The sequence below is a fragment of the Lontra canadensis genome, unplaced genomic scaffold, assembly GCF_010015895.1.
Source record: "Lontra canadensis isolate GAN:19392208 unplaced genomic scaffold, GSC_riverotter_1.0 scaffold139, whole genome shotgun sequence".
Taxonomy (NCBI): Eukaryota; Metazoa; Chordata; class Mammalia; order Carnivora; family Mustelidae; genus Lontra; species Lontra canadensis.
Genome location: NW_022631133.1, coordinates 611,344 through 631,597, shown reverse-complemented (window position 1 = coordinate 631,597; position 20,254 = coordinate 611,344). Strand labels below are relative to the sequence as shown.

The 20,254-nt window shown below is 38.9% G+C and overlaps 1 protein-coding gene across 2 annotated transcripts in view; it reads left to right on the top strand.

Moving 5' to 3' along the window:
* Nucleotides 1–20,254, top strand: part of DLC1 (DLC1 Rho GTPase activating protein) — a 412,671-nt gene that overhangs the window by 226,418 nt on the left and 165,999 nt on the right. Inside the window, exon 1 of one of the 2 annotated variants that reach the window (XM_032843406.1) lies at nt 11,938–12,166. The exons of the other annotated variant lie outside the window; for it this stretch is intronic. Coding sequence (XP_032699297.1) covers nt 12,028–12,166 — 139 coding nt within the window. The 5' untranslated portion in view covers nt 11,938–12,027. Of the gene's footprint in view, nt 1–11,937; nt 12,167–20,254 lie in introns of those variants that run through there. 2 annotated transcript variants of the gene reach the window in all.

Genomic DNA, 20,254 nt, shown 5'->3' with positions numbered 1-20,254 from the left:
TAAAAAGGTTTACTTTAGAGTAATCATAGCTTATACTTAAATCACAAATTTGCCTGCTCTATTTCCTGCCACCATCCATCCTTTGTTTTTCTTTGAATATTTCAGTTTGCAGCATTCTTGCATCACTGATGATCTATAGTCTTGGTGCCAGATGTGAACCACTCATTGCGCCTGAAACTGCAAAAGCAAAAATGCTTCCATTTCCTTTAAACATTTTTTTTCCAATTTCCAATTTGAGGTATTAAGAATGCCTACCATGTTGCTCTTCCATGTAAATAACAAATAGTAAGAAATGTGAAAATACCAACAATTGTTTAATTCAGAGGCTGATTAAATGCTGCACGGAAGACTGTTTTTACCTATTCTCTCCATCTAGACACATGGGAGCTAAAGTATCACCTACTGAAACACTCAAGTAATTACGATCTCTAGATATTTTATACATATATTTAGAGCGAGTTTTCCTAAACTGTTTACGGAGACCTTTCTTTCCCCACTCTTCTGTTGACACATACCATTTTAAAATATAATGAAAATAGAGTACTAGAAAATAAAATTGGGGGGAGGACATAAAACATAAAACATAGAAGCCAAAGTGTTTTGTCATTAGATTCAACAGACATAAAATTACTCTATCCAACTACTATGCTTCCTCTGGATTTCTAAATGCTTCCTCTAGATTTCTATGCTCCTCTGTGGTCATTCATCCAGCCTCTGATGAGCCATTGGCCTCACATTAAAACATCTCAAAGAGGGATGCTTGGGGTGGCTCAAATGGTTAAGCCTCCGCCTTCGGCTCAGGTCATGATCCCGGCTCAGGTCATGATCCCGGCTCAGGTCATGATCCCGGCTCAGGTCATGATCCCGGGGTCCTGCATTGAGTCCTGCATTGGGCTCCCTGCCTGCTGCTCCCCCTGTTTGTGCTCTCTCTCTGTCTGATAAATAAATAAAATCTTTTAAAAAATAAAAAGTCTCAAAGACCAAGAAGCCCAAGCCAATAGTGAGTGTGAGGGAAAATTAGGGTCAGAACCCCCTGAGACTCCAATTCAAGATTAAGGAAGCAGTGCAGGTGCCCTGTTTCTTTAGTCTGTTTATGAGGGATTATGAGGGTCTTCCCCGCTGCAGAAAGGAAGGAAGGAAGGAAAGAAGGCAGCCAGGAAGGCAGGAAGGAAAGAAAAAGGAATTTGTCCAAAAGAAGCACTTGCTAACAATTTCCACTGCCCTTCATCACCTGCTTTTTTCTTCAGTAGGAAGTGTGTTCTACTTTCTACGCAGGTTCCTTTTTTTCAGGTGAAGTTTGCAGACTGCCACTTCCTGTACAGCATAATTTATGCAAATGACTTCCCTCTCCCTTAATTCTATTTTTCCTTTTCTGAAAGCTTTTCTTTTTTACTTTCTTCTTCTGACTTGTATTTACTTAGCTTTTTTATGTCAGTGACAAAAGTAAGAGTTTCGTTTTTTTTTCCTATTTTTTTCCTTGCTTAAAATATTTGTGAAGAGATTTTTGGCTTCCTATTTAATAGAAAGAGAGAAAATTATATGTTCTTTTTCTGCTAATGTTAGCAAAATACCTGTTCACTTAAATATCATATTTTAAGGTTCCATTAGGTGCCCCAGAAAGGAATATATATCCGCACAAATAACATATCCTAATATAATAGCGGAATCCAATAGTAACATCATTATTGAGTTGAAAACTTTTTATTGTTTTGGTTAATAACATGGCAATACTAATAACATTGCATGAAATTATATTAATAATTATTCAACGTAGAATGAGTCTTTCATGATACCATTCAAATAATGTTATTAATAATATCTAAAGTGCCTTATTATAAATCTCTCTCATATAATTTGATCCAGTAACATAGCACTTGGATATTATTTCCATATATACATTCCATACATACTCCAAGCCAGTAATCACACTCTGAGCAGCAGGTTCCTCCCCACCTCTCTGTGAAGACTTACATCAGATTCTCAAAGATTCAGAGCTTTGGTGATTTGCTTTTATCCTGGAATTTTCAGTGATACCAAAATTTGAACCCTGAGCTTCTATTTCCCAATTCTGTCACCTCCATATGTTCTGTAAAATCCTTTCTCATAAAATCCATTAATTTTTTCAGTTGGCTTGTTTCTATTTTGCTTTCTTATTATTTGTAAAAGTGCTTTACTAGAGATATTAACACTCTGTTGTTTATATTGAAAGTATTTCTATTTATCATTTTGCTTTTTTTTTCATCACCCTCAGAATAACATTTATGTGCCTTACAGTGAATCTCACCCTACCCTCACCCTCATCCACAGACTTTGGCGAGCACTGAGCTAGTCTTTATCACTGTACTTGTGTCTTTTTTAGAATTATCTGTAAATGGAAGAAGGTGCTGCCAATATTATCATATAAGCGTTTGTACAAACATATATTATCATTTCTTTTGAGTAATACCTGAGTGGATTTAGTTGGTAAGAGTATGTTTGACTTTTAAAAGAAACTTCCAGATTTTCAAAGTGGGTAGGCCATTTTACATTCCCACCAGCAATATATAAGAATTCCAGTTGTCCAACATCCTACCCACACTTGATGTGGTTAGTATTTTTAATTTTAGTGTGTAACGGTAACTCAGTATGATTTTAATTTGCATTTTCCTAATGACTGAGAATGGATAGCTTCTTGTACTTGTTAGCCATTCATATACCTTCTTTTGCAAAGTGTCATTTCAAAATTTTTGCCCATTTATTATAATCTGGTTATTTGTCTTTTTGTTACATTGAATTATAGGGCTCTTTATATATTCTGGATATATGCTTTGTAAGTATTTTGTCCTAGTCAGTGACTTGAATTTTTCTTTTCTTTGCAGTATTTTTAAGAGGACAAAGGAATTTTTTTGTTCCAATTTATCCATTGTTTAATGACTGATGCTTATTGGATCCTAAGGAAGCTTTGCCTAACTTAAGGCTACAGAGTTTCTTGTACAAGCCTTATAGTTTTACTCCTAAATTTGTACTATGGTTCATGGTCCATTTAGAGTTAAGTTTTGTTTAACATTTGAGGTAAGGGTTGAGGTTCATTTTTTTCCATATGGCATCCTATTGTACCAATACCATTTGTTGAAAAGATTATTTTTCTCCATTGATTTACCTTGGCATCTTTATTGAAAATCAGCTGAACATGTTGTATGGACCTATTTCCAAAATCTTTCTTCTGTTCCATTGTTCTATATGCCTATCCTTAAATCAGTATCATCCTATTTTGATAACTATAGATTTATAAGTCTTGATGTCAGGAAGTATAAATCCTTAATATTGCACCTCTTTTTCAAAAAAATTTTGATTTATTTAGGTCCTTTGTATTTCCATATAAATTTTAGAATTAACTTGTCAGTTAAAAAAAGAAAAGAACTTCTAGAATTTTGATTCATATTGATTTTATAGATTTGTATGGGAGAATTAATATCCTGACAGTATTGAGTATGCAATTCCATGAACATGGTATATGTCTCTATTTATTTAGGTATTTAATTTCTCTTAGTAATGTTTTATAAAGCATTCAGTGTATGGTATACATATTTGTTACCAGTATTTTCTCTAAGTATTTCCATACTTTTTTATCATGTTATAAATGAGACTTACTAATTGTTCATTGATAATATATGCAAATATAATTGATTTTTGTATATTAACCTTTGATCCTATTAAATTCACTTTTTTTTAAAGATCTTATTCATTTATTTGTCAGAGAGTGAGAGAGCATGCAAAGCAGTGGGAGCCATAAGCCAAGGGAGAATCAGGCTCCCTGCTGAGCAAGGAGTTCAATGAGAGAGACATATGGCCTGAGCCAAAGGCAGATGCTTAACCGACTGAGCCACCCATGTGTCCCTTAAACTCACTTTTTATTTCTAGTTAATCTGACTAGAGATTAATCAACTTCATTGATCTTTCCAAAGAACAATCTTTTAACTTCTGTTGTTTATGTTCAGTTTCAATTATTTCTGCTCTTATATTTATTTTTTTCCTTTCTTCTGCTGGCAGGTTCAGAGCAGCCATTATCCTAAAACTAATTTAGTCCCCCTACTAAGGCATGATCCTTCTAGGGATTCTACCCAAGGCTGCTTATTACATGAGGTCTCATCATGCTGACAGGTGGAAACAGAAACTAATCCCAGCCCTGTGTGAGCTCCAGGATGTTATCTGCCTATTGACTTCCAGTATTTTTTCCCCAAGTTTGGGAAAGTTCCTTCTACATCTGTACAGATCAATATTCAGACAAAGGCTTGGGAGACTTCTCTGCAAATATGCAGATCTCACAATGTTGCTCTCTTTTTTTTTGGTACTCTGACTTGCAAACTCTAACTGCCTCAGTCTCCATAAACTCTAATGTCTGTCACCTCAAGATTCTCAGATTATGGGGCACCTGGGTGGCTCAGTGGCCCAGCTCAGCCGCTGCCTTCAGCTCAGGTCATGATCCCAGGGTCCTCGGGTTGAGCCCTGCATCAGGCTCTCTGCTTAGCGGGGAGCCTGCTTCCCCTCCTCTCTCTGCCTGCCTCTCTGCCTACTTGTGATCTCTGTCTGTCAAATAAATAAAGTTTAAAAATCTTTAAAAATAAGATTCTCAGGTTGTGTTTGGTTTTTCTCTCTCTACTCTGTGGCCAGAAAATACCCCCAGGCAGTAAGCCGGAAACATATTAGAGCTCGTTTTGTTTTGTTTTTTTAAAACTCTCTTTCAGAAATCACAGTCCTGCTTTACCTATTATGCAGTTTCTGAAAAACGTTATTTTATATTTTGTGCATGCGTGGCAGGAGTGGCAGTATATCTTCAGGATCCCTTTGTCGACAGGAGCTAAGGCAACCTATAAACTACCTTTTTATGAAAACATTCAAACCTGTTGGTATTGGCAGTGTGTTTGAGGTCCTGTTAATAAATAACATTTATTTATTTATTTATAATAGTAATTAATTAATAATATTAATTATTTATTAATATGGTTGAAAAGATATAATCAATAGGCTATATTAACATAGAAATATATTTTTGTTCCTGTTTGGACTGACTTCAAAATTACCCCTGAACGCATATGCTCAAGTATACCATTATCCCAGATTGCTTTTGATTTTACTATTAGTATAGTATTTTATTAGAGGTTATTGATAAATGTTAAGATCCAAAAGATAATCAACATTTAGCTCTTTATAGAGACTTGTGGCAGTGAGTTTACATGAAGGTAAAACAAAGCATTTGAATATTTTTGTTTCTCAGAAGAAGTCTTTTATTCAGAATCAGCAAGACGATTTTTTTGTGGTTCCAATGTCAACATAAAGATACATATAAAACTAGTATGAATGGAAATAAATGCAATTTAAAAGTAATTCAAATAGTCATAATATACTCTTAAGTCTTAGCAGAGAAATTACATCACTGTAATTCTATGTTATAATGTTGGACTCCTTTAATTCATAATATACTGAAATTTTATACCATGAAGAATAAACAATAGAAGGATAAAATGACAAAAGGAAGAAGAGAAGATATAAGAGAAAACGAAGAATAAGAGCAAGGACATTTCCTTGTTAAATTTCCTCCTTAAGTTTTAACTGTCTAAAATTTATCTTACCGATAGACAGTCTATCCTCTGTTAAGGCAATATAAATTATAGATGTATTATTTCTTTAGCACTACTATTGCTGATGCATCCTTGTTGATTTTTCTATAGAATTAAAAATATTTTGACCTTCTGAAATCATGACACAAAAAAAAATCTGAAATCATTACATTAAAAAAAAATTCTGGGAGCACCACTACTTCCTCTTCCCATTCTCTAGTACTTTTTCTTTCCTGTCTTTCTGCCAAAATTACTAGTATAGAAAACTAGAGTGAACTAGTCAACAAAAAATGGAAAGGAAATAATTGAGAGAGAAGTGAACCAAAACAAACAAATGAACAACTCCAAAGAAACATATTCAAAGCAACTTGAAAATAGCTTGAGGAAAGTATAAAAATGGGCAATTAATTTACTAATAGTTTAGATTCTGTGAAGATACTTTTTAGAAGAGGAATGAGACCACCTACCCCAGTAGAGTTGTTTAACCTTTCTGTTCCACTTCCGGAGGACAGGCCCCATCCTGTTGGATTCTGTATGCTTTACTTCCATCTCCCCTTCTGTACCAGAGTCAAGGATCTAATCAATCCCCTTTATAGCAATTGTGAAAATGCTGTCCTAAGATCACAAAGCTGTCAAATCACTCAAATGTGGTCTGTCTCTGACTTAGTCTGTTTGGTCTGACTTAGCAGAATCCCATAGACTGGGTGACTTATAAACAACAGAGATGTTTTTCTCATGATCCAGAGTCTATGAGGTTGATCAAGGTGCCAGCATATTTCGTGTCTGGTGAGGACCTACTTCCTGGTTCATAGACCCCATGTTTTTGCTGAGCCCTCACATGGAGATGGGGCAAGGAGATCCCAAGTTCTCTTTTATAGGGAACTTATCTCTTTCATGATGGCTCAACTTTCATGACCTAATCCTTTCCCCAAGACCCCACTTTCTAATACCATCACATATTGGTATTAGGTTTCAACATATGAATTTGGAGGAGAACACAAACATTCAGTATAGAGCAGTTTCTTTTCTCAAAGGCTAGGTGACTTCTCAGCCCAAGTGAAGAACTTTGTTTCAGAAAGCAGTTAGTAATGAGATTCAGTAGTTAAAAAGGAAAGAAGGTATTATTGTGTCAGGAAGAAAAGAACATTTTTCTTTCCTCATATTCACTTCTTGTTTTTTACTTTCCTCATTTATCACAAGAAATGATCACACTTATCACACTTCTTGTGATAAATGAGGAAAGAAAAATGCTTATTATTCAACAATATTCCCTCAACAAATTGATTTTGCCCTGAAAGATAGTGTGATTTTGGTGTATATATCAGGAGTTGTAGAGAAATAGTCTCTGAACATCTTTGATCGCTAACTCTCATGAGTTTCTGAGCATAGAACCCCAATATATACATTTATTTATAAATTTTATCCATAGATCATTGTACTTGCATGTCTGATATATTAGAAAAATAGAAAAACTCCAAGAGCTATCTAAATAGACATAGATTCTAAGATATTCTTCTCACCTTCCAAGGAGACTCTTGTCTGCCCTCAGGTGGGAGATCACCAATTTGAAGAAAATTGTCCTTGTGGTCTATTGGTCTATCGAGCATCAATAGATACCTGATAGTGTAAACAACTTTGCCTTGAACCCTTCGGTTGAAAATATTTAACAATTTATCACAAAGAAGATTCTCAACCAAACTGAATGTAATCCTTATGGTTCCAATTGTAGGGGCAAATAAAATTGCCACTTGCATCAGAGCAAATGTATTCAAGATGGTCATGCTAAATAAAGAAAAACCAAAGTGAAAACAGAGATTGGCAGCATGTAACCTATATGCTAGGCATTCTTCATTGCGGGGAGTGGGGGGAGAGACAGAAAATTGTCCTCAGAGTCACAGAAGTGTCATATTATGAATTTTGTCATGGGCTTTTGGAGATGTAGAAATATAATGTGGAAGTCCTTTGATGAAAGTACAGCCCTTAAGCAGACCTATTGTTGCAGATAGCCACTGTCTTTCACTTAACCTGTTGTCCTGTTGCAGGGGCTAGGTCTCTCACAGGGCTTAACCAAATGGAGTTTTAATAATTTCCTTCCTGTTCCAAAGACCCAGATCTAAGCATGACATTGACTCTTAATAAACATTTCCCCTCTCTCTGCCTGCCTCTCTACCTACTTGTGATCTCTCTCTGTCAAACAAATAAATAAAATCTTTAAAAAAAGAAAAAAAAAAGGGGGGGGCGCCTGGGTGGCTCAGTGGGTTAAAGCCTCTGCCTTCAGCTCAGGTCATGATCCCAGGGTCCTGGTATCGAGCCCCGCATCGGGCTCTCTGCTCAGCGGGCAGCCTGCTTCCCTTCCTCTCTCTCTGCCTGCCTCTCTACCTACTTGTGATCTCTCTCTGTCAAACAAATAAATAAAATCTTTAAAAAAAAGAAAAAAAAAAAACAAAAAACATTTCCCATCATTACTCATACTATTTTGAAAGAACCTACTAGCACTTTGGTTAATCCTAATGTTCTAATTACTCCAAAGGAGGCTTAAATGAGTTTCATCACCAAATAAGAGTGCCAATAGATCAAAGTGGATTTGTGTGACACGGGCTTGGAAGAGAAGGTGTCCCTAACATTAGATCAAAGCATTTGGGACCTAGAAACACTATAAAATTAAAATTTTATTTATAGTAAAAAGACAAAAATTACAAATTAGACAAAACTAAATAAAATCTATAATACATTACTAAAACGGAATGGTTTTCTTACATGGAAAATATTAGGGTCATAGTTGAGAAGAGTCTCTAGATTAATATACAAACAGGAGTCCCCTAGGTCAGAGAGCAGCTCCACCAATGGCTGAAACTAGCCCTTTATCACAAGAAAAAGGAACTGAAAAGCAATCAAAGCATAGTATTGCTATCTTCATTTCTCTTATAATTCCCAGCAGGATCTTTAAAAAAATCAATAAACTTCTCATATTCCCACTTTCCCCATCTGCCAAGCTGAGATAACATTAATTATGGTATACTGTCCTCACCTCTCAGTGAAAAGAGACTTGGATTATTTTAAATTCATGGAAATAAAACTCGAGGAATTATTCTATACATGGTGAATTTTGAAAAACACTTTTTCTGCATGGAACATTTCTTTTAATGGCCAATAAATACAGCCAGAAAGCAAAAAATAAAAACAATTTAAAATTGACAGTGTATTAGTTTTTACATCATACCTATGATATGTTATATGATATGATATGAGACTCATTTATAAGGAGTTGAAATTATCTTCACAATGAAATTTGAATTTAATGAGTTTTTAGAAATGAGGGGTAAAATTGCCAGCACTACTTTGGAATATAGTAAAATCAATAATTAAAGTCCACCTTGCTTGAAAACACAGGTGTGCTCCTCTGCTCCAATAGTCTGTCAGTAAGAGTTATATTTATGATGGTAAGTTTCCATATACCTCTTAGGTTAGGTCTATGGACTGGTCTACCAAATGGAACCTGTGCTTAGAATAAGTCGGCTTTTGTAATACCTGCTGAGATGAGCTACAGTGAAGTACTAGGAGTATTGTCTTTGAAAGAGCATGTCACGGAGGAGAAGGAGGATGTTTTAGAACACTAAATCAGACCAGAGTGTCCTATCATTAAGCAACGGTGTTGACTAGGCCTCTCTTCTCTTGGCTCACTGCACTTCAATTTTCATAGCTGGGGTCATCTAAAACCCCTCTGAGACTCAGGCTTCTTTCATACCATGAGCCCATCACCATCAGTGGTGATTTTATTTGGCTACGATTAAAGAGTTTTGGCCTATAGCTTAGTATCAGCTGAGCCTAGATAAACCCTAATGGGTCATTATCACTGTCATTAATTTATGAGCAGTCAAGTTGATTGGAAGGCTAATGAGCTTTTTTTTATTTTAAAGATTTTATTCATTTATTTGACAGACAGAGATCACAAGTAGGCAGAGAGGCAGGCAGAGAGAGAGGGGGAAGCAGGATCCCTGCCGAACGGACCTTGGGATCATGACCTGAGCCGAAGGCAGAGGCTTAACCCACTGAGCCACCCAGGCACCCCGGCTAATGAGCTTTGAATGCAGACAGCTCTGGGTATGAATCCTAGGTCTGGCATTTATTATCTCCTTTCTCAAATCTCTTCTCTCTGCGCTCCAGCTTCCTCATCTCTAAAGAGGAGATAATAATTCCTATTAGGGGTGTACATATGTGGGTCTTATCTACAGTGCTAGAAGAGTTTTGGTATGTCATAGGTACTCCATAAATGCTGTTTCCCATTCTGTGTATAGGTACAGGAAAGCTTCATGCTGTTACAGTCAGTGACTTTGCATGAATCATACAATCAGCTGTTGATATTTGTGCCGGGAATGGTTGTAGTTCATAAATCTTGAATGGAAATTTAGGTGAGGTCAGTGCTTAAGAGGAGTTAGGAATCCAGGCTTCCTTTTCCTTCTTTGTGCTACCATAATGCTTGGTACATGCTTCTGTCATAGAATTTATGACACTATTTTGAAATGATTTGTGGTCAGTGGGATTTCTGCTCAAAGACTGAGCCGATGTCTTATTCATCCTCAACTTCCCCGTGCCTAGCACAGAGTGTGGTTCGCTACTTATGCTATGATTACTTCATACTGTTCCTCTACAAACAGACCTGCCCTGTTCAACCTGACCAGAAATGAGTCAACCTGTTTCAAGGTGCACTCTTTGAAGGAGAAACGCATCCATGCGTACACGCACACACACACACACGCACACACACATCCATGCACACACACACATACACACCCACGGGCTTCCAGTACTTTGTTTTAAAATGGAGCCGTGTATTGGACAATCAAATTTTTTGAGACTTTTTTTAATGAAGAAGTTGCCCTCGGAATTCCCACGGGGCCCAAAGTCCACATGCCTCAGCAGTTAGTACTTGTCTCCTGATCTATGCCCAGCCCAGTGATAAGGCAAGGAAGACAATATCAAGATGCACATTCTCAGCTGAAGAGACTCATGGGCTTTAACAACTTGGGAACAGTATGATTGAAGACATGTGGGTTACTAATATGTAGTGCCACAAGTGTTAGTTAAAACTCGTGAGCACAGTCTCGCTACTCCTTGTATAACGAAGTTGTCAAAGTTGATGGGAAAGAGGTGGCATGCTGTACGTATTTGGGGACTAGGAAGGGAGATCAGTGTGGGTTGTAAGAATAATTATGATAATAGCACTCTCATGGTAATCTTGCAATTTACAAAGTGCTTTTACAGCATTTTCTAATTTCACAAAGGTTATGAACTGGCCTTTAGATACTATTGTGATGCCAGTAGTAAGCCTCCATGCCAAACCTTGAAAGTTAGAAGATGGCATTTAAGGGAGAGTGAGAGAGGAGAGGATTAATACTGCATTAAAAAGCAGAAAATCAGCCAAATTCATTGGCAAAGAAATAGAGTTATTTGGCATTTTAGAAACTCAAAAACAGATCTTGTTGAAGAAGCAGTTGGCCCATATTTTGATTTCATGGTGCTTGGCAGTTCTTTTACTCTTCAGGAGAGAGGTTTTGATGTACAATTATAATGATGAAGTTTGCTTACTTGGAATTAAAAGATTCTCAAAACCAGGGGACATTTGAACCTTATTTAGAGGCAAAACCTAGAATTATTAGATTAAACCACTTAAAAATAAGTAGGAGCATAGTTAGAAGGGAAATATGAAGAGGTGATTAGTGTTTCCTTTAAAACTCAAGTATCCACTTCCTAGAGAGAATCCTAGGTTCTCCTGTAGGTTGCTCCTCCAGCGGTATCTTCCTTCCCTCACCCACAACTAAAGTTTGAACTTTCTGTGTCATAAACAGCCTAATCCCAAACCATGACTTAATTATTAATCAAATGCGACTATGAATGAGAATTTACCTTGAAAGTTGAAGAGAACCCTACCTGCCATCCCTCCTTGTCTCCCTCCCTCACTTTTTTGCCCTCTGCTCTGCCTTTCCTTCAAAAGCACAAGGTTAACCTGGATTGCCAGGGAAGGAGACAAGTTATTAACTAGACGAACGGCCGAGCTTGTACCAAGTCAAGTTATTGGATTACAGAGGGAGCTAGAATCATCTCCATAGCCACGAAGGCAGCCCGAGCGCTGCGCGAGTGTGTCGCGGGCTCATTTGTAAGCCTTTCCAGATGTGGCAGCCGCGCGCGCTTGGCGGCCATCCAGGAGGCCGCCTGCAGTCGGCGCTTCCCGGGCCGCAGTGCGAGCCGCAATGCCGGGATCCTGAGGGCGCAGGGCTCGCTCGCGGCTCGCCCCCGGGCCCGGCGCACACGCAGCCCCGCCGCCCCGCCGCCCCGCGGAGCCCCAGCCCGCAGCCGGCGAAGGACAATCTGCAGCGGGAGGAGGCCAGCATGGTCGCGGCGCCGGGGCTGCGCTGAAGTCCATTGCGCCTGGATGGGGGACCCCGAGGCCCACGTGATGGCTCGGTCCCTGAGAGCCCCTCTCCGGAGGTCCTTTAGCGATCACATCCGAGACTCCACCGCCAGAGCCCTGGATGTTATTTGGAAAAACACCAGAGACCGAAGGCTGGCAGGTGAGGGGCGCGGAGGGGAGGGAGGGACGAGAGGTATTAAAAGGGAAACAATTCAGCGCACAGACGCAGATATTAACTCGGATAATTAATGATCTCATCGGCTGGATAAAGTTCATCGCCGTCATGGCTATGCTTTCCATCTCCCTTCCTCTGGTATTTAACGTTTCTGGAATTTTTTTTTTTTTTTTTTTCCTAATGCCTCTCTGGTTTCTGGTCTGATTATTTCTAGATAAGGTTTATGAGAGGTGTGGTTTTTTTTTTAAGCTTGAGAAGAAAAGCAAGGTCCTTTTGAGTGTCAGGGAATCAGTGGTGATGAGCAGCTGCAGGCCGAAGCTGCAAGGTCTTTTGTGCGGGCGGGTTTCCGAGGTGGGGCTCCTCTGGCCCCAGGTGGCCGGGTCTCCGCTGGAGAGGGGCCTGGAAAGGCTGTGTGTCAGTGGAGTAATCTGCTGTACCCAGTGAAAGCCTGCTGGTATTTCCTCTTGCGGCCTGGAGCTGCTCTGAGTTCCAAGAGGGTGTCAGATATGCTAGAGGCAGGCGTTTGAAATATAATAAAACATAAATACAGTGGTGCAATTCAGATTTAGTAGGGCTCATGTGACGGCAACCACATGGCCAACGGTGTTTTAAGGGGTACAGTAAAAGAAACGACTTATGCCTGATCCTGGTATCAAGAATATAAATTGATATAAAATAGCATTTTGTGATAAAATAATCTCTCTGAATTCAGGAAAGGCATCCTAGTCCTGTTTCATGGCTCCCCCTTGGGTGCTCTGTAAGTCTCTGTATTTGGGTCATCTACATGAATGGGTCAGAGATGGTAATTTTTTTTAACCTTTTTGGTTAACCCGGTTGCTTTTCATATTCTGTGTGGAGTTCCGAATTGTTACAAATATTACAAGTGGCCTCCAAGTGTCGACAGATTTCTGTGCTGTGTGTTCTCAATAAAAAGGTCCTTTGACTTTCACGTGATAGTCTTGACAGGACTTGAAGAGGGGGAAATGTAAGGGTCGTGATGGTGACAACAGATTATGAAGATAACATGCTAGTTATATCCCTTCGTAGGCTGTAAAGTTGTCCTAAATGCTCATGGAGCTCTTTCTCTTTGTTAAGCAAAACAATATGGCCCAGTACAGGTCAGGGTAAACAATGTCAAGTTGAATTATAAAGCAGAGGAGGGAGAGCAAAATATTTTAAATTTAACCATTTTATTATGGCTTTCAAATAAATATGATACCTTAAAGAAATCCTATATTCCAGTAAGTTTTTTTAAGCTAGATTATCCAGTGTTAACAGTTTGCAATTAGCCAGAGAAAATTTAAGAAACAAGATAGTAGAATACAAAATCTACTATAATTAACTATAACTGGTTGGCCTTTAAAAAAAAAAAAAAGGTATGGCGCCTGGGTGGCTCAGTGGGTTAGGCTGCTGCCTTCAGCTCAGGTCGTAGTCTCGGGGTCCTGGATCGAGTCCTGCATCGGGCTCTCTGCTCAGCACGGAGCCTGCTTCCCTCTCTCTCTCTCTCTCTCTCTCTCTCTCTGCCTGCCTCTCCATCTACTTGTGATCTCTCTCTGTCAAATAAATAAATAAAATCTTTAAAAAAAAAAAAGTAGATCCTTCATTGTTGTCTTATTTGACAAATCCATTGTCACAAGTGGAAAGGTTCCACAAATAATGTCTTATTGAAGACACACAAAAATATTTTGTGGTTTGGTGTTTTAACTCAAGAGTAAGACTAAATCAAACATTCCTGCTTCCCAGGATTCCCCTTATATTTTCATAAATGATGAGATTTTGACAGCTGTTGACCTCCTAGAATGAGGATATTATCCCTAGAAAGTTGCTGCCTGTCTTTCATTTGTATGTTTGTGTGTATGTACACACACACACACACACACACACACACACACACACACAATGTATATGGGGTAAAAAATGTAGCATCAAATGAAAAACACTTAAAGAAAAATAGTTACTTTTTGTATGTGATAGAAGTTAAACATTTCCACAGCTCTAACAGCAAAGAGGACTTTACTTGTTCCCTGTCCACCGAAGAAAGAAATTCTTTATATTGCCCAGTTTTTCTAAGGTGAGTATGACCTATTAGGTAATTCGCACAGTAGAAAATCCAGGTACTAAACTTGAAAAGAAAGAATTTTGGCTACCGCAACTGACTGGTGATTGGAGACTTGGACCCTATTCATGCCTCCCCTGTACTTGGCACATGGCTCAGAGCTCAATCAGTGTTTGTCAGGTGGAGAGCAATTTGGTGCACATCCAGATCTCAAGAGCACTTACTGTCCTCCTTCTCCTCAGACTTCTCTGTGCCCCACCTTCCTACCAATCCCAGGCTAAATAAAAGCTGTGAGTTATCCACAAAAAGTCACTTCTCTAAACACCAGATACAGTCTTTATTATCTATCATAACACCCCACCCTCCACTGCAAAATGGAGAGAGGTACCAAGTCCACATCTCTGGCTTCACCTCACGTTGTGAAATTAATGCTGTGACAGGTAAACCAGTGTTTTGAAGCCTCTGAGGAAAATACTTCTTTTAATACTACCTGAAGTGTTATTTTCATGATGCTCATTACTTGATGACTTTCATCAAGTCTCTCAAATACTAACCTGAGATTTCCGTTTCTTCCAGAGGTTTAACTTCTTTGGCCATGGGACAAAGTTTTAAGTTTCCTTGTTTGGTATTTTCTCTCTCAATCAGTTAGTTTTTCTCTCTCCATGTGCGTGTGCATGTATGTGTGTGTGTGTATCCCTCTCTCCCACCCCCGCAAATACACACACTCTACATAACTTAACAGTTCCCAGTTCTTCTACCCCAAATGATGGTATGTATGAAAACCGTTATTTACATTTCTTTACCTTAAGATCCCTTATAAGTAAAACAGGGATTCTGCCTATTATTTTTAAGGATCCCTTTCCTTGTGCAAACAAAATGCAGAATTGCTGCTAGGAGAAGACCTTCAACTTGTAAGGAGTGATGGAACAGTCTGTCTTAATTGTATCCTCCTTTACATGGAATTGCCTTTTTCTGCCCAACCACAACCCACAGGGGTTCTTTTACTCCTATTCTCTCTCTGACTATTATTCCCAAACCCAAAGGCACATAATCTCTTTCCTAAACTTAGAAGCCCCTGTGGGCTCCTGGGTGGTTCAGTTGGTTAAGCGTCTGACTCTTGGTTTTGGCTCAGGTCATGGTCTCAGGGACCTGGGATCAAGCCCTCTGTTGGGACTCTGCTCAGCAGGGAGTCTACTTGAGATTCTCTCTCTCCTTCTCCCTCTCCCTCTGCTCCTCCTCCCACCAAAATAAAAATGAGATAAATCTTTTATAAAAATAAAAATAAATAAAAGCAGAGGATGACATCTAGTTTCCAGGGAATTACGACGTTGAGGTTAACAGTGGGTGGTGGATAAGGTAGACAGCCCTTCTCTGGACAAATTGTGCATTTATCATCAATCTCTTCCATGCCTCTCAGAGTTCCTCTACTGCCTCCTCCCTCCCTTTGGGTACACAGACTTCTTGGCTTCAGGGTACATTTCATTCCCCAAAACCTGTTACCCCTTAATCCTTCCAAATAGGGCTTTTTAGCCTTTTTTGTGCTAATAGATGTTTTTGGCATTCTGGTGAAGCCTGAGTTCACTTCCCAGAAAAAAAAAAAAATTAAGATCTTTATTTATTTATTTGACAGCAAGATCACAAGCAGGTAGAGAGGCAGGCAGAGAGAGGGGGGGAAGCAGGGTCCCCACTGAGCAGAGAGCCCGATGCGGGGCTCAATCCCAGGACCCTGAGATCGTGACCTGAGCCGAAAGCAGAGGCTTAACCCACTGAGCCACCCAGGTGCCCCCGAAAAATATTTTTTGATGTATAAATAAAATACATTGAATTAGGAAGGAAATCAATTATAGTACAATTTAGTTAGGGTATTCCAAACACAAAATTATGGTATAGTAATAGAAAATGAGTGAATTGTATAATAGACTATAATGTTTAAAATATGGGGAAATAAATAGAAATTAAATATTTTGTAAGGATACCAGTGTGCAGATTGTTATTGCTAGCTAGAATAAGAACATTAAAGTGTACACTAGTCTTTGATTCATCTCCTTGTCACCAACTATTATAGATAGAATACTGGGAAGCAACATCCACATCTAGGCCAGCAATGTGCAAACTTTCAACTTTACTGTTTGGTGGCTGAATGGGGCCAGCAACGATGTCACATGAATATCTGTGGATGTTGATAGCACAAAAACCACAATCATGTGTAATCTGGAGTAGGTTTGTTAACTCCCCAAACTGTGGAGTAGAAATAAGTATAAATGATGTTTTGTGATATCTACATCAACTCTAATATGCTGTGGAAAAGTCTGGTTTCTGTTGGTGACAAAGTCACAGGGACAACTAATCCCATTGTGTGAGAGGCAGGGGGAGGTGGCAGTTTTTCAGTCTTCCAATTCATAATTGGAAGAAAAGCTAAATTCCAGTTTGAGTTTTGTGAAAATAAAAGAAAGAAATTTGTCCTCATCCAAGTTCATAAACACTTCGAATTCTACCAGTAGACCCTAGGTTAAGAATTCCTGCTTTATCCATACTTTGCTTTCTGAGTACTTCCAGTCAAACATTCTCATGGATTGAGATGCTGAGATCTCATACATGAGAGGAATGGATTTTGTTGATGTATTTTCAACAAAGCTCTGCAAACGAGTGTGGACTGATGTACCAATTAGACTGCCTTGAAGGAGGGGCACCTGGGTGGTTCAGTTGGTTAAAGCCTCTGCCTTCAGCTCAGGTCATGATCCCAGGGTCCTGGGATCGAGCCCCACATCGGGCTCTCTGCTCTGCAGGAAGCCTGCTTCCTCTTCTCTCTCTCTGCCTGCCTCTCTGCCTACTTGTGATCTCTGTCTGTCAAATAAATAAATAAAATCTTTAAAAAAAAATATTAGACTGCCTCGAAGGAAAAATAAGAGACACTAACATTCAGACTAGAAAGAGACAGAGAGGCTAAAAGAAAGACAAAACCCTGACTACACACATGCACAGTAGCTTTCATCAGTTTGCAAAGTGGAATGGATAAATATACCGAAAAGAAATTAAATATTAGCCTTTATTTAATGGCATCTCATAAAGTAAGCACAGCTTATATAGAGTAAAACCCCCTGATTATTTAAAAAGTATTCAACCTATTCTATTAGAGAAACATGACACATAAGGGGGGAAAAATGTAAAAGCCTCAGCCTATTGTGGGACATGTGTCCCTACTTCCATAGCTAAACATTTTCAAGAAGGAAGAAAACTAAATTGTCTAGGAGGAAGGCAGGAAAATTGAGACAAATCTCAATCCAAATGAGATTCAATGGACATAGAATAAATCCAAGTATTTACATTAGATTGGAAACCCTGGGGGACTCTGTTGAGTGGTGGGTATCTTCTGTCTTTTGTGAAATTGAGTTTTACATTTCTGCTGACTAGGTCTCCAATTCACTAGCAAGACGAATGTTTGACGTGCTCTGTCGTACTTTGGCCCTCAATTCAGTGGGACATCAGGAATTCTGGCCCACTTCCCATGACGAGAAACCACAAACATTGACTCCTGTGAACTGTCTTCTGCTCATTGGTTCACAGTGAAAAGCAAGTAAGGGCATATATAATGCCTTTTAACCAAGAATGATGTATGCCTCAAAATATGCAGGCTCCTCCAGTAAACAAAGACTTCCCTGGATGTATGCAATACTATGTATAATATTTTAAAGGGTCTGAGAGACAACTAATGGAGCTTCATGAGTCTCTATTACATTTCGGGAGTGTAGATGTAGCATGTCCCTATTAAATTAGATAATACTCTTTCAGTGAAAAAGGAACACGTTGATGTCGAGGTCAGCTTTGATGAGTGAGAACATAATATATTGGCTAAGAGAGCTGGCTATGATAACAGACTTCTGGGTTTGAATCCTGCTCTTGCACTGGAGAGCTTTGGGCAAGTCAGTTTGTTTCTTACCAATATAAAGAGGATGATCATAGTACTTAGGTCATAAAGTTGTTTCAAAGATTAAATGAGCTACTGTGTAGAGTACTTAGAAGAGTCACTGACATAGAGTAAAGTACATCAGTTTCATTGTTATAACCCCTCTTCTCTTTCCCCATGCCCTAGGTCCACAGAAGTTTCACCCTGCTAGCATGACACCACTATAATTTATCTAAGCCTTTTGGGCAAAAATAGTTCAACCAGTCCAAAAGTAGAAAATAAAAGGTAAACTATCAATGCCAAGTGGAATATATTTCCGTACCTCTGGAAGAAAAAAACAAAGAATCAGGTGACTTCTCTGCAGACCTTGTTGAATTCCAAAATGAAATGACTCATGAGAAAGCTGTTTTTGCACATTTTTAAAGAAATCAGTCCTTGCATATGACTTTGTCAAGCTACATATACAATATCTGAAAGTCTCCCCAAGCGAGTTGGAACCTGCTTTGAAAATTGCTCTCTAGATGGAGCCAAACATGGAAAAGAGCACCAGCACCAGCAGCCTGGGGTTTCAAGCATGTGGTGCAGCTCTGGTATGGGAAAAAGTATGCTAAATGTCAAGGCTGCCACTTGAAAGGGATGTTTGGCCACCTCCCTTTCTGGAGCAAAACTTGTGCAGCTTTCCTCATTTAAAACTAGTATGTATAAGCTGTCTGCATATTTTGCCAAAGGTCCTTATAATTACAATAACAAAATGTGGCCAAAGTCAAGGGCGTGGTAGAAGAGATAGATTAATTAGTCACAGGTATGCTTAAGGATCTGAAGCTATATCTTGAAGCCAAAACTTGATTTAAAGGAACATTCTACTGCAAGTTCTCTATTTCAGAGGAATTAATTAAGGTACAGATTGAAGTTAAACTTGTTATTGTATATGCTTTCCAATGTCTGATTATAGTCTCTTCTTTTTATAATAATCTATCATTTTGGGGGCACCTGGATGTCCCAGTTGTTAAGCATCTGTCTTTTTGGCTCAGGTCATGATCCCAGGGTTCTGGGATCGAGTCCCACATCGGGCTCCTTGCTCAGCCGGGAGCCTACTTCTCCCTCTCCCTCTGCCTGCCTCTCTGCCTGCCTCTCTGCCTACCTGTGCTCTCTCTCTCGGTCAAATAAATAAATAAAATCTTTTTTAAAAAATCCATCATTTTGGGGCTCCTGGGTGGCTCAGTGGGTTAAAGCCTCTGCCTTAGGCTCCAGTCATGATCCCAGGGTCCTGGGATCAAGCCCCGCATTGGGCTCTCTTCTCAGCGGGGAGCCTGCTTCCTCCTCTCTCTCTCTCTCTCTCTCTCTCTCTGCCTGCCTCTCTGCCTACGTGTGATCTCTGTCTGTCAAATAAATAAATAAAATCTTTAAAAAAAATCCATCATTTTTATGGAAGTGTAGCTGACACACACTGTTGCATTAGTTTCAGGTGTACAACATAGTGATTCAGCAACTCTGTGTGCTGGTTTGCTCAGCACAAGCGTAGCTCCCATCTGTCACCATACAGTGCTGTTCCAGCACCACTGACTAGATTCCCTTTGCTGTACCTTTTCTTCCTGTGACTATTCATTCCATAACTGGAAGCCTGTATCTCCTGCTCTCCTTCACCCATTTTGCCCATCACCCCACCCCCACCCCTCTGGCAGCTGCCAGATTGTTCTCAGTATTTATGAGTATGTTTCTGTCTTTTATTTATTTTTTCATTTGTTTTGTTTTTTAGATTCCACATATAAACACATATAAAAGAAATCATATCGTATTTGTCTTTCTCAGACTTACTTAACATAATGCCATCTAGGTCCATCCATATTGTCTCAAATAGCAAGATCTTATCCTTTTTATGGCTAAATAATATTTCATTATATATATATATAATATATATATATATTTTATATATAATATATATATTATATATATATTCTTTATCCACATTTTCTTTATCCATTTATGTATGGATGGATGGATACTTGGGTTGCTTCCATATCTTGGCTATTGTAAATAATGCTGCAGCAAACCTAGGGGCTGCATACGTCTTTTCAAATCAGTGTTTTCATTTTCTTTGGATAAATACCCTGTT